The following is a 13,571-nucleotide window of genomic DNA, read 5'->3' on the forward strand; positions in this document are numbered from 1 at the left end:
CCTTAGCTGCCAGGCTGTAAACCTTGGGCTAAGTAACTGGATCCTCGGGGTTGTTCCCCAGGAACTGATCACTCGCTTACCAAAGCTGCCTTGATGCAAACCATGGCTTGAGCAGGGGACCCAACTCTTTCCAAGGGGATCTAGGAGCGGACAGCTCCCATCCTGCGAGCAGCAGAGCTCTCGCGGGCAGGCCTGCCTGGGCTCAGGCTTTGCTGGGGGTGAGGATACACACTGAGGGGGGAATAAGGGGAACTGAAACTCTATTCGCAACCTGGTGCAAGAAGCCTGCCCCAACGCTGCCGTTCCTTTCTTCCTTCCTTCCTTTCCTCCTTCTCCTCTTCCCCCCCCCCCCCCCAAACCCGGCACGCTTCCCTACTCTCCTGACAGTCTGAGGAGGGGGCGGGGGTGATGTCGGGATGAGCCTCAGCCGATGAGTGGAGAATTTTTGCAGCGTTTTTCAGCTTCCTCTGCCCCTGAGCCTGACCTACAGCCGCCAGGGAGGGAGGGAGGGGATCCCCGCCAGGGGGCGGTGCGCGGGGCGGGGGATGTCCATGTTTGGGAGGCGGGCGCGTCACTCCCCTTATATGGGCAGTGTCGTCACGGCCCGGCCTTCCATTCATATAAATACCCGGCGGCGCCGGCCGGGATTCCCTACCCGGGCTCGGTGCGGCCCCGCGGTGCCTCCGTCCCGTCCCGTCCCGTCCCGTCCCGTCCCGTCCCGTCCCGTCCCGTCCCGTCCCGTCCCGTCGCCGCCGGCTCCGCGCTAGCACCGGGCACCCTCCTGCCGCTTTCGCCGCTCCTGCCCCGGCTGCCGCGGGGCGCGACCCTCGGCCGGCATGAAAGTCACGTCCCTCGACTGCCGCCAGCTGCGGAAGCTGCTGCGGAAGGAGCCCTCCCGCTGCCTGGTGCTGGACTGCCGGCCCTACCTGTCCTACTCGGCTTCCTGCCTTCGCGGCTCGCTCAATGTCAACCTCAACTCGGTGGTGATGCGGCGGGCCCGCGGCGGGGCCGTGCCGCTCCACTTCGTGGTGCCCGACGCCGCGGCCCGAGCCCGGCTGCTGCTGGGCGGCGAGGGGACGGCGGGGGCTGCCCGCCTGGCGGCCGTGGTGGTGCTGGACCAGAGCACGGGCCACTGGCAGAAGCTGAAGAAGGACAGCACAGCCCAGATCGTCCTCAACGCCCTGCTCTCCAGCCTGCCGGAGGCTGGGGCCAGGGTCTGCTTCCTGAAAGGTGAGAAGGGTCGAGGGAACACGAGGGATGGGAGCTGGGGGGGAGCGGCGCGATCGACCCTCAAAGCTCCCCTGTTTGGCAGCGGCCCGAGGTGCTCCCGTTCCCTCTCCTTCGCCCTGCAGTGAACCTGATTATTGGTGGAGGGCAGGGAGGTAACACCGGGATTTCGTTTCTTTTCCACCTACTGGAAATAAATCCCGGATGGACTCTGCCGGCTGAGCCGAAATGCCTTTCCGCTCACCCCTGCCACGCGTTTGAGAGGCTGAGGGAAAAGCAGAGAATATCAGTAAAGAAGAGTAAAAGTTGCAGATTATCAAAGGGGGAGAGACATTGGCGCTGCGTGGGAAACAAAATCAGCCCCGCGGGTATGAGGAGAGATGAGGCCACCTCTACTCGCTTTCCACCCGGTGACACGGGGAGGCCTGCCTTGGGCACCCAAAACTCTGGGACCGATGCCCTCCCCTCCACCGAGGGCGGAGAGGTTTCTCTCCATCGGGCACATCGACGCTGGCAGGGGAAACCTAGAGCCGAAACTCCGGGGCTCGTCGGGGGACAAAAATACCTCCTCCCCTCACGTGTATTACAGCCCTTCGATTGCGGTTCTTTGTTTTCGTTCCGTGTAACTCGGGCTAATAAAACGATAAATAGCATAGCGAGCGTAGCAGCCCGCCCTTTCCCTGTCCTCCTGCCCCTGCGTCCCCCCCCCCCCGCTTCTCCTGGCAGCGCCTTTGTCCTTCTGCCCTCTCGGTGTTCTCAGCGCAGCCCCCACCCGCTCTGGGAGCGGGGCCGTGCCCGGGCGGGGCCGCTCCCGCCCGAAGCCCCGCACACGCGGCTGCCGCGGGGCTCCCGCAGTGGCACCACGCCGAGGCAGGAGTTTCTAAACACCCCCCTTGCCATACCATAAGGCCATAAACGGAGGGGAAAACCAAGCGATGTTTCTTGAATAAAGCCTGCCTCTGTGTTCTCCTGGGCCAGGGTTGATTCCCGCTTAATAAGCCTTTTATCACTAGTTTTTTGTCCTGATGTACCCAGTTTGTGCCTCCTGTGATGACCTACCGGCTGGGGCAGAGGCATCTTCAGCCGGGGTATTGCCCAGTACCGAGGTAGGGGGATGTTCCCCAGGTTGTTTGCCACCTCCCTGGCTCTATCAGCCTTTGCTGGGGTCTGACAGTCATGCCATAAGCACAAATTCTGCTACTGGAGGGCAGAGATGCTGGCACTGTGCCAGTCAAATCCTTAGGGACCATGCTAAACTAGAGACGAAGAAATATCTCCAGGTCACAGTGGGAAGTCTGTGGCAAACCAGGGGCTGAATTAAGCTCTGCTGACTCTCAGACTGCTCGTTTGGCCACACGATCATCCATTCCTCCTCATGTGCCAGCCCCACACTTTGAAGTGGTGACTGTGGCTGTGGGTAGTTTATCCGGGGTGAGGGATTAGTGTAGGCTCTGCTTTGTACCTCTTATGAGTTGTGAAGTGTCTTATCATGAAAGCCTGTCGATTTGGGGCTAAAGACATTTCCTCTCTGTTTATGAGAAAGTTTCCTCCTTTTCCTGCTGCAGTTTCCTTTTGCTTTGCTGGAAGTGCTCCGGGCTGCAGGTTCAGGCCCATGACTCAGTGGGCAGCACTGATGATTCACTGGGGTCATGGACCCCCACGAAGCTGTGGTGGCCTGGGGGAAGATCCTTGTAACAGTGGGGATATAAATCACCCTGGAACACTGGATTCTGATCAGGAGAAAGGGTCCTTTGGAAGCCTCGACTACCAAATTTGCAAATACTAGGCTGTAAAACCACGAGGAAAAAATGACAGTGAGGTTTCCCCTTATATTCCTGTTCTACCTAGGCATGGAGATGGGAGGAGGTGTTGGCTACTTAAGTGCTAAGGGGGTCTCGTTGCAATAAGATATGAGGAGGTCACCCCCACCCCACCAGGTCATCAAGATCCTGGGGATCTGGTCCCAGGGACGGCAGCTGGCACAGAGTCTTGCATGCCAGGCCCTGTTCCCTCCCTTGCTTTCTGGCTTGCAGGGTCACATCTTTTGTCTGTGTAGGTGCAGTTTCACTCTGGGTGAGCTCAGCACCAGCACGGTGAGAGTGGTTGTTTCTCAGGGAAAAAGAAAGATAAAATTACAGATCCTCCCTTGGTGCTGATAACGATTCTATTACTTATTGATTAAAACGGAAGTGCAGCTCAGCTCTCTGTGATGAGCAACCGAGTATTTGCAGAAATGACCTCAGGGAAGGTAGGTTGAGTGGGGAGGGGGAAGAGGGGAGATTGCTGGAGGACGGGATGAGCAGATGACTCACTGTAAGAATGGTCTGCAAATATCCTGATCCCCAAGGCTTGTAATTAACCATTCACCAGCTGCATGTGTTAGCTGCCCCAGGAGACACGAGACATGCGTGTCTGTTCAAACACACACGCAGATTTGTCTCAGGCAGATTTCTGTGTTCATTCAAGAGTAAAAACAATAACAGGGGGTGTAAATGGGGATAATGGCTGTTTATATAAACTGGACATATTTTTCCTATGTGATGGCAATGGCTAGGGTGTTGAGGGAAGGTAAGGTCAGCTATGCAAAACAAGAGGATTTAAAAGTTCACCCCATGAAGGGCAGTTGGAGATCAGGGAACTCTGTAGAGCTTCTTGTGTTTGTTGTTTTCTCACACTGTGAGTTGTTAGGGATATCATTTTTTCAACCCAGTTGTTGTGGATATCATTTTATCAAGCACCTCCCACCACCACCATGGTCTCCATGGTCACTTGACTGCTTTGACCACTGCCTCATGCTGTGAGCTCTGGAATGAGCTGGCAGAATGTGGCTGGGGGCAGGAGGAAAGGTGCAGGTGCTGAGTGCCCGTTGACTGTAAAGTCACTCTCCTGCCTTCTGTCATGGAAAACAGACTTTCATCACATTCAGTGGGCTTTGGATCATGCTGGCCACTTGCAACATGAGGACTTCATGGCAGGAATGAGTAGGCGACAGTAGCACGTCATGAATTTGAGCACACATCTGCTCAAACATTGCAAACAGATGAGACACCAGCATTGAGGGGCTGAAATGTCACAGGTGGCTGTACCAGGCAGCCCTGGCAGCGAGGCTGGTGGGGGTCCTGCAGCTGCTCTGGTCTTCAGCACTTCGCTTATTTCAAAATCCTTCCTTGCACCCGGGCACCCACACCGAAACAGCTTATCAGGGTGAAACAGTTGCAGGTGAACAAATCACAACGGCAGGCTTTGCTTTCCAAGACTTGTTTACTTGAGGGCCACACTCTGAAGGATTATTGAATGTAGCTGTTCATGAGCCATTCTTTTCTGCTCTGAAAAAGCACAGGTGGCAGACATGTGGCACACCACTGACGTTTTCAGGCTGCTTCTGCTACCTGACTGATTCAGGTTCATTTTGGAGATTATGTGCTTCCATGCAGAATTATTCCCAGCCTGGAAACAGGCAACAATTTAGCTGACGACAAACTTTGAGTAACAATGTAATAATAGGATTAATTCCTTTTCATTAGCAGAGCACTGAATGAAACGAATGCAGTACTTAACTGTGCAGAATAGCTCATGTGGGGCTATTCAGTTGTCAAATGCTGTCACAGGATTTCATTAAGTTTTATAGCTGTTATTTAATAGATTGGTTTCAGTGGGACCATCTTCATTACTTCCCTGTCTTGTGCATGGTGGTGATTAATGAGACAGATGCAAGCATCCCGCTCTTGTGTTTATGTCCATTTAAAAATGCAAATAAAATATTTTGTGTGTTTTCACAGTGTATATATAATGACAGGTTTAGAAAAGATGACTTTTGAGTACAGAAATCTTTCCTCAAACATTGGCATTAGTGCTCATGTATAAAACCCAGAGGGAGGGAATTTAGTCCCCGCCGCACTGGAGTTAATGGTTGCTAGACTCAAAAGAATTACATTCGCTAACAGCTTTAGTATGGTTTCACTGGCTTTTGGCAAGTTAATAATTGTCAGTGGTATCCGAGGTTTTCCTTGGGTGCCCAAAGCCTTTTAAGCAAACCCATTTTCCCAGAGGAGCACTGTCCTTCACTAACTCTCCCCTGGAGCTCATCGCTGTGCACTGCTATCCCACTGCATTGCAAGTGCTGAAGCTTCATTCGTCCTTCACTTGAATTAAACCAGTCCTTGGGAGGGCAAATATATCTTTCTTTTTGTTGTTGTTTCCCTAGGGGGATATGAAACCTTTAACTCCCAATATCCTGAGTGCTGCGTGGATGGAAAACTCATTTCCCCAGAGAGGACGGAGTCAGAGAGAAACCTTGCCAGCCACTGTGAGAAGCAGAGTGCCAACCACAAACCCGCTTATGACCAGGTGTGTGTCATGGCTGCGGTGGGTGACCCTCCCCTTGGGACTTCTCCCTGCTGCCACCAGGCTCTGTTGGAGGCTGGCAGGGTGTCAGTGGCCCTGGTGCTGCCGTGGGCTGTCAATAAGTTGTCACAGTCCAGGCTGACAGCCTGTGTGCTGAATAAGTTGCCCTTGTGTGCTGCTGGTCAGCATCATCTCTGCCTGGCTTCAAGATTAGACAACAGAAGGAGGACAAACACCATATCTAGCCCCAAAACTGTATTTATGAACTCTCTTTGTCACACACGCAGGCAGCATGAGCCATCAGCAGCTCAAACCTTCACAGGAGACTGAAAATGGGCAGGGGAGAGGCTGCCAAGAGTGTAATTTTTCCAGCAGACAAGGGAGCACAGTTTCTCCATGCCTCCTCTGACATCCCAGGAGGAATTTGAGGCTGGCAAGGGGGCCAGTGCCTCTGAGAAGGGGCAATGGCTCAAGAGCCACCATTGGACAGGGGAAGTGGGGTTTCCACAGGGGAAGTCGTCATGATTATGTGTGCTCCGAGATGTCACCCTGCGGTCAGGACGCTTCCGCCAGGGCGTTCGTTTCCTGTTGCTCAGGGGAGTCCCCTCGTGATGCCTCTGCTCTCCTGGGAGTACCTCCCACACCAGGTGTCCTCCCACTGCCTTGGCTGGCTGCCAGCTGTCCCTGATGCATGGGAACCCACCATGTGGGCAGTTCAGGGGGAGTGGAAAGGTAGTTTCTTGCAGCTGGGGGGTGGCAGCAGCTCCTGTGCATCATGGAAAGTTACCTGCCAGCTCAGAAAGCCGCATCAGATGGTGGCTTTTCTTTTGCCATCTCGTCATCCAGCCTTTGCTTGTGCTGAGGAAGGAGGAACTGAGACGACGTCTCGGGGTGGGTGACACAGCAGGTGCTATGCTCCAGAGAGGTGTGGGGTGAAGGGGGATGGGGAGCCTAGATCCAGTTTTTTTGTTTTGTTTCACTTCTGGAGATGTGACCAGAGGGCCTAAGCCCTGGCTGAGCTAAAGCAGCCTCTTCCTCTGTCCTCATCTTCCTCCCTGCTGGACATGGCTCCCTGCTTTGCCCCTATTTCGGTAAAGCCTCAGTGGGAATGGGCACCACATATGAAAGCACTTTGGGTGCACTTGAAGGAGCAGCACTTTAAAGAAAGCCACAAACATCCTCCACATGAGTGGGTTGGGTCTGACTTTGTACCTTGCAGATGTGGACAAGAAAATTAAAACATTTTTCCTGTGTGGGCTTTGCCATGGCACTGATTCATTGGCCAGCAGCACTGGGGTCCAAAAAAGCCAGAGAGGGAGGGAGCAGGCACCCACACAGATTGCTCTTACGTCGCAGGACTTTTGAAAAAAGAATTGCATGTTTCTGCTCCTTCTCTTCCAGGGTGGTCCAGTCGAAATCCTGCCTTTTCTCTACCTTGGTAGTGCCTATCACGCTTCCAAGTGCGAATTTCTCGCCAACCTACACATCACAGCCCTGCTAAATGTCTCCAGGAAAAGCTCAGAGTCCTTCAAAGACCAGTATTGCTACAAGTGGATCCCAGTGGAGGACAGTCACACAGCAGACATCAGCTCTCACTTCCAGGAAGCCATAGAATTCATTGGTAGGTACAAATGAACAAGTTTTCAGATCTTCATGTATTTTAAGCTAATTTAAAATGTAAAATCAATTAAAAATTCATTTAATTAATTTTAAAATAAAATACACATCAAAGTCTACTGAATTTTGTGAAGGAAAAAACCCCAGTTTCTTGGACCTGCATGCCAGACTGAGTAACAACCAGATGAAGCAGTCATCTTATTGCCTTACTGTGCTGAGATATCCCAAAGGCAGGGTCTTAGAAATCCATTGTCCCCCCTTATCTCAGAGCTCTTTCCATTCCTCCTTTTGATCATACCAGTATCTCAGCCTTTATCAAACACTCCAGTGCAAAAAAATTAGGAGGCCTTTAGAAAACTTGTCCCATTCCCTTTCAAATCTTCCTGCATTTGGCTGAGTGGGTGCGTGAACAAGAGCTGTGCCAGGGAGCACAAGAGAGAGGATCCTCCCTGAGAAGCACAAGATGGTTTGGTGGGGTGGAGAAGCCTGCACCTGGGTGGAGATCACGTTGAAATCGGTGCTGTTGCTCTCCAGGAATATTCAAGAGAGAAAGAATAAAACAAGGTTACAGACTCACTAGACTCATTGCTCATCTGAGTTTGAGTCCTTCAACAGTGCAGGCAGAATTACAAAAACCTGACTTGAGGGTGCACTCTAAGTCCTTCTCCTTCCCAGTAAGGGACATCTCACACCTTTCAGGGAAATAACAATTTATGGCACCTTTCTGTCCTATCCTCAACCCTTTCTGATAGATGTCGAGTCACTTGGAAATTTCCCAGATTTTGAGGATGACTTTAATTTTCACTTTCTTTTAAAATTGGGCATGTGGTGTAGATGCTGGGGATGACTCAAACCCATGTCTTCCTTAACTTTGTGCAGTAGCTAAATATAACTGGTTGTGGTGGCACCAGTCCCCTGGCAGACAATTGAAGGCAGGCAAATGATAACTTCCTCAGCTCTGTGTGTTTCACTCACAGTTATCCATAAATTGGAGCATGAACATGTTGCTCAAGGCAATAGAACAGAGAAAGGTCTATTTTTTGAACAGCGTTTTTATGTGGAAAGGGCTTATTTTAAGCACATTCTCTTTAATCTAATAACAATCATTGTGTTGTGTGAGTAACCACAGTGGCTCCTGTTGTGTAAAATGGGTGCTTTGCATAAGCCTTTTATATCCTGACTTAAGTCCAAGCATCCTTTAACCAGGCTGTAATTAGCAACTGCCTACCAGTGCTTGTGTGCTTTGTGGTGAGGCCCCACAGACTGGGCTCAGCCTCTCCACCCAAGGGTACCCACCAAGGGCTCACCTCCTGGTACTGCTGTTTGCTGCCAACTGGCCAAGCAGGGAGTTAGGATTTTGAAGAAAAATCCTCTTTTTCTAGCAAAGATGGTGAGAGCCCCTGCAGTTTTTTGAGTGACCAGGTAGTGGGAGGGCTGGCCAGGCTGAGCTTGAGACAACATTTTGAGCCACAGGTAGAGAAATGTAGGTACAGCAAACACAAGCATTGCCTGTATCACAATGTTCTGCAATGTCAGCTGTTCCAAAAGAGAAGTAGGCACAGAGAAAGAGAAAGGAAAGGACTTTCCTAAAAAATGCAAAAAGAACCAAATCAGGATCCACAGATTCTGAAACCAAGTGTCATCTTCAGCTCAGGTCCATCACAGGCTGGGTTTTGTCCTTTTTGTCTTTTGATCTCCATGTCACCCTTAGCACCCAGCAGAAGAGCAAGCCTCTCCTTGCTGGTAGACAGGCTGCATCCTGCCCCAGCTCTGGGTGTGCCACAGTGTCCTCTCCATCCCAAAAAATAACTGATGTCTGTAATGGCTTTTCCCTCAGATTACGTCAGGCGAACAGGCGGCAAGATCCTGGTGCACTGTGAGGCGGGCATCTCGCGCTCCCCCACCATCTGCATGGCCTATCTCATGAAGACAAAGAAGCTGCGCCTGGATGAAGCCTTCGATTACATCAAGCAGCGCCGCAGCCTGATCTCACCAAACTTTGGTTTCATGGGCCAGTTGCTACAATACGAGTCAGAGATCTTGTCTTCCACCCCCAGCCCCCCTGTCGCCTCATGCAAAAGAGAAGCTGCATCTTTCTTTGCAGAGGAACTGACTTTGGGCAAAAACTTTGAGGGCTCATGCTTTGCCTTTCCTACCTCAGTGTTGAGTTCCGTGCCCATCCACTCTCCTGTCCACCAGCTGAAGCTCAGCCCAATGACTGCGTCTTCGTCCTGCTGAACACCGTGGGGGGCCCAGAGCTGGTGTGGTCCTGATCCAAACTGTGATCCCCAACAAGAACATTTCATGAATGTGCAATAGAGAAACCTCATCCACTTACTCTGAGATGGAGTGGTTGTCATGGATCGTACTTCCCATACGCTGTGACTGTAAGATGCAAGTGGTCTAAGCATGGCAGGTTTTCTGAACTTTTATTGTCCTTTTTTTAAAAAAAATACAAAGTGCTTTTTTAGGGTTTTAACCACACAACGTGCACCCACTACTGTATTTCCAGATTCCTGGAGAACCATGAGAAATCCATTTAGTATGTTCTCAGTTCCCATCTCCTTCCCATCTTATTTTTGAAAAGACCCTTATTTAAAGTTTCAAGCAATAAACAGCAACAGCAGGGAAGAAAGCATAACGAAAAGCACTACCTTTGCAACCACAGAGATGGTGGGAGTGAATATTTGTTCAAATCTTTCTCTGGCTTTCCTCCTCCCCTCTCCTGTGTCATGTTTCAGGGAGCAAAGGGCTGGAGTGGGGAGAGGGAATGCCTTTCCCAGGACACTGTTGCACAACCAGGTGAAAATCCCTTCTCCTGCTCCAGCCTCTGAAGTGTCAGGTATTGTCCACAGTGTAACTGGATACCAACCCCACCAGTGGGTCCATTCAGGTGTGGCATTTCCTGTACTTCTGTATTTGCCTTTGTACTGGATGGGCTTTTAAGTAAAGCAGGGACTTAACATCTATCAGCTACCCTGCTGAGCTATTATCCTCCCATCTGTTATTTAAGAACAGCCCCAGAATACTTGAATGTCTCCAAAATCCTCATCGCATCCACTTCCCATCAGATAACGCTGTAAAACACTGTAACTGCTGGACTTCACACCAAAAAAACCTGACAAGCTTTCAGCTCCAAGACAGCTTTTCCTCCATCCCTTCCCAATTGTTCCCATTGTGTATCATGTGTGGTCAAGTGGTCTTTTTCAGTGTTATGTGACTTGCTTAGAGTGTGTGGTCACCTCTAGTCAGCCTTTGTCCAGAAAAAATGGTTTCTGTCTTGCTCACATTGGCTTCTGTGTCCACAGAGAGTTCAGGATCAGTGTCTCTGTCTGTTGGCCTTTTTATTATTTTTAAATATGTAATATGTATGGGAAATGGCAATAATTTCCAGGAGATCTCGTGAACGTGAAAGAAAACTTGCAATGGTTTTTATGGAGTGTAAAAAATAATAAAGGAAAAAAATGCCAGGAAAATAAAGCTATTCGTTGTACTTGGAGTGAGCCGCGAAAGTACTTTGGGAGATCTCAGTGGCAGGAGAGGTCACCTGAGAAAAAAGAAGGTAGAAGAGATGAGAAAGTATCACTGTGCTCTGTGCTGAAAAGCCACCAAGGTGTATCACTACAGAGGGGAGAAGGTGAGGGGGAGGATTGTTTAAAACAGAATGACATGAGTCACGGTGGCGTCACTTCCCAGCAGCCAGGCAGGCACTTCTGTTTTGATTCATGCATGTTTTATATAAGATTTACCATCTTGCTGAAGATGAAAATCTGAACTAGGCATGGCCCCCACTTCCTTCCAACCCATGACAAGGGATGTTACATGCCTTGGTCCTTGGAGTGACGCTTGTGGGTGACATGTGGCACCTCTGGGTGCCAGGAACCAGATCATGTGGGTAACACTCATCTTTTCACTTCTTTAAATGAAAAAAATTAGATCAGAAGTACCAGCATGTCTGATGCCTTTCATTCCCCTTTTCATCTTGAAGTTTCTAGGCTTTTTCTGGCTCATCACCACAGCACATTTATAATATGCAATTCCAAACTATCGAGTTGAAAAATTTATGGTAAATATCTGGGTTACACAGCATGTGTGCATATATGCATCCATTTGTAACTTCTTACCCCCAGGAAAGCAAATCTGATAGATGAGAAGGTCTTATTGGGGATGTGCATTGGATTTCTCCCCCAGTGTCAGAGGGATGTGTCAGCAGCCCTGCCTGGGTTCTGGGAAACCTGAACATGGGAACCAGCAGCCAGGGAGGTAAGGCAGATGATCTAGTAAGAGCAGATCAATTAATTTCCTGAAAGACCTGACTAGACCCCTTGGGGAACTCCTGAAAATGTGGAAAATGCTTTCTGCCTCTCAGCCCACACAAGCACCCAAGCAGAAAGGCTGCTGTGCTTAGTGAGAGTGGCTGTGTCCTGAATACTGACACCTACAACCTGGACAGAAACAGAGCAGCCAACAGTTCTCATTAAAACTGCACTAAACCCTTCTGGGTGGACAACCAGCTTTGTTTCTTAAGGATGGGAAAACTGAAACCCTCTGCAGAGCCAATGATGGAACACGGGAATCTGTAGAGCACAAGGCAGTGGGCTGAAGGGATTAACAGAAGGACTGCTGACCTTGACAGATTTGACCAAGGCAGCTGGAAAAGATCACAGGTCAGGTGGAGGAGCCAGGTATTTAGCAGAGAGGGAAGGCAGCTGCTTTGTGTTTGGAAGGGAGCTCTTATCCTGGGCTTTAAGCACAGTGTGTTGGTGGATACGGGAGCTAGTAGGGGGAGATGCTGGGCTGGGATTCAGCAAGGGTAGAAGGCCACAGCCCTGGGGGAGCCTGAAGAGGACTTGTTGTCATGCCTGGACACAGGAGACCAAGGTTTATGCTCCTGTCCAGGGCAGGGGTCCCCTCTTCTTGTCTGGTCTCAATCCACCTCTCCTTCCAGCAGAAGGAGTCGCAGAATCCAAGTCAGAGTGGGATGCAAATACTGCCTCCCAGGGGGTTGTGTTCTCATGCTGGTGCCTGCTCTGCTACTTCAGTGCTAGTGTGAGACCTCTGTCCCCAGCTCAGTCCCTTGGCCAGTTTGGCAGACCCCACCTCTTTGAGGGGACATCACAGCCATCTGACTGCAGGGCTTTGGGCTGAGAGTACGTGCCCTCCTCCCTTCCTGGCCATGCTGCTCCCATGGGAAAGAAGGAGCTGAGGATTTGAGCACTAATATATGAAGGTGAGTGTGTCAGATCGGGATGGCACCTACCTGGGAAAAGGCAACGTGTTTGAACACACATGTGCAGGGTAGAGCCCCTGGTTCTCTGCTCCCAGACAGCAGCACACAATAGGTGCCTCCATCCTTAGGGAAAGGAACAGTTCCAACAGTGTTTTGTGCATTGAGGAAATTCACCAGATATGGTAGGATGGAATATTTAGGGGGCTTTTATAGCCCAAATGGGCTTGGGTTTGAGTGGCTCATTGCTAAGGATGGAAGTTCACATCAGGTAGGTGTGTGGGGAATGTCAAAGCTGAAGGGTGGAGGCTGGTAGAGGTGGGAGCTGAACTAGCTGGTTTGATGGGCCTGTGTCCATCTACCAGCTAAGCTTCAGAGAGGAATAGGGACACCAAAACCAAAATTCTGATGGAAAGTAGAGATCCTTGTAGCTATAACAGCAAGGGGAAGGCTGTCATCAGGATGCTTTCAGACTTCAGAAAAGGCAAATGAGGGAAAGATGGCAGGAATGGTGTACTTCGAGACAAAGCTTCGATTAGCACTTATCCATTATGATCCACCAAAGAAGATGAGAGGAAATGTCAGTGAAAAGGGGATTTTGCAAGTTCAGAGCTGTGCTGGGATGTGACATCTCTCCATTCACACTCCTGATGGTGCACCCTTGCATCCTGGACAGCTTGGTGACGCTCAGGACCTGTTTCAGATCCTGGGGTGGGACTGAACAGGGCTTGTGCTATACAGCTTTTGGTCCCTCGTTTTTAGGCTTGCAAGGAGCAGTCATGTTGCAAGCATGAGTGCAGTTGCTCAGCCTCTGGCTCTGCTTTACACATGCTGCATTTCCTTTGTGTCTCCAAGAGAAACAAGCATTCAAGACACTGCCACAAAAAATACATATCTCTACACCATTGCAAATCATTGCAAATCAGATTATGAAGAAATCTAGGGTGGAGTTGCATGAGTGGGTGCTGTCCTTAAGTGTCCCTAAGTGTCTTCTTAGTCCATACATTTGCTGGTGTTATTTGCAGTCTATTCTGGTTACAAAGCATAGGCTTTCTCCAGCTTCTTCTGCTTCCTGCCTAAAGAGCTTTCCAAAAGGTAGAAATTGCATCCTTACCACTAAAATCCAGGTAAAATTGACCTGCTCCATGGGGACTTG

General features: G+C 50.3%; 1 protein-coding gene across 1 annotated transcript; it reads left to right on the forward strand.

The window, feature by feature from the left end:
- Window positions 1–789: 789 nt before the first annotated feature.
- On the forward strand, window positions 790–10,587 carry DUSP5 (dual specificity phosphatase 5). The gene is made up of 4 exons (XM_082285779.1): window positions 790–1,230; window positions 5,432–5,574; window positions 6,973–7,192; window positions 9,026–10,587. The coding sequence occupies exons 1-4, from the start codon at window positions 837–839 to the stop codon at window positions 9,424–9,426; spliced, it is 1,158 nt and encodes a 385-aa protein (XP_082141905.1). The 5' UTR covers window positions 790–836; the 3' UTR covers window positions 9,427–10,587.
- Window positions 10,588–13,571: the final 2,984 nt, after the last annotated feature.

This window comes from Coloeus monedula, assembly GCF_965178545.1.
Source record: "Coloeus monedula genome assembly, chromosome: 8".
Lineage (NCBI taxonomy): Eukaryota > Metazoa > Chordata > Aves > Passeriformes > Corvidae > Coloeus > Coloeus monedula.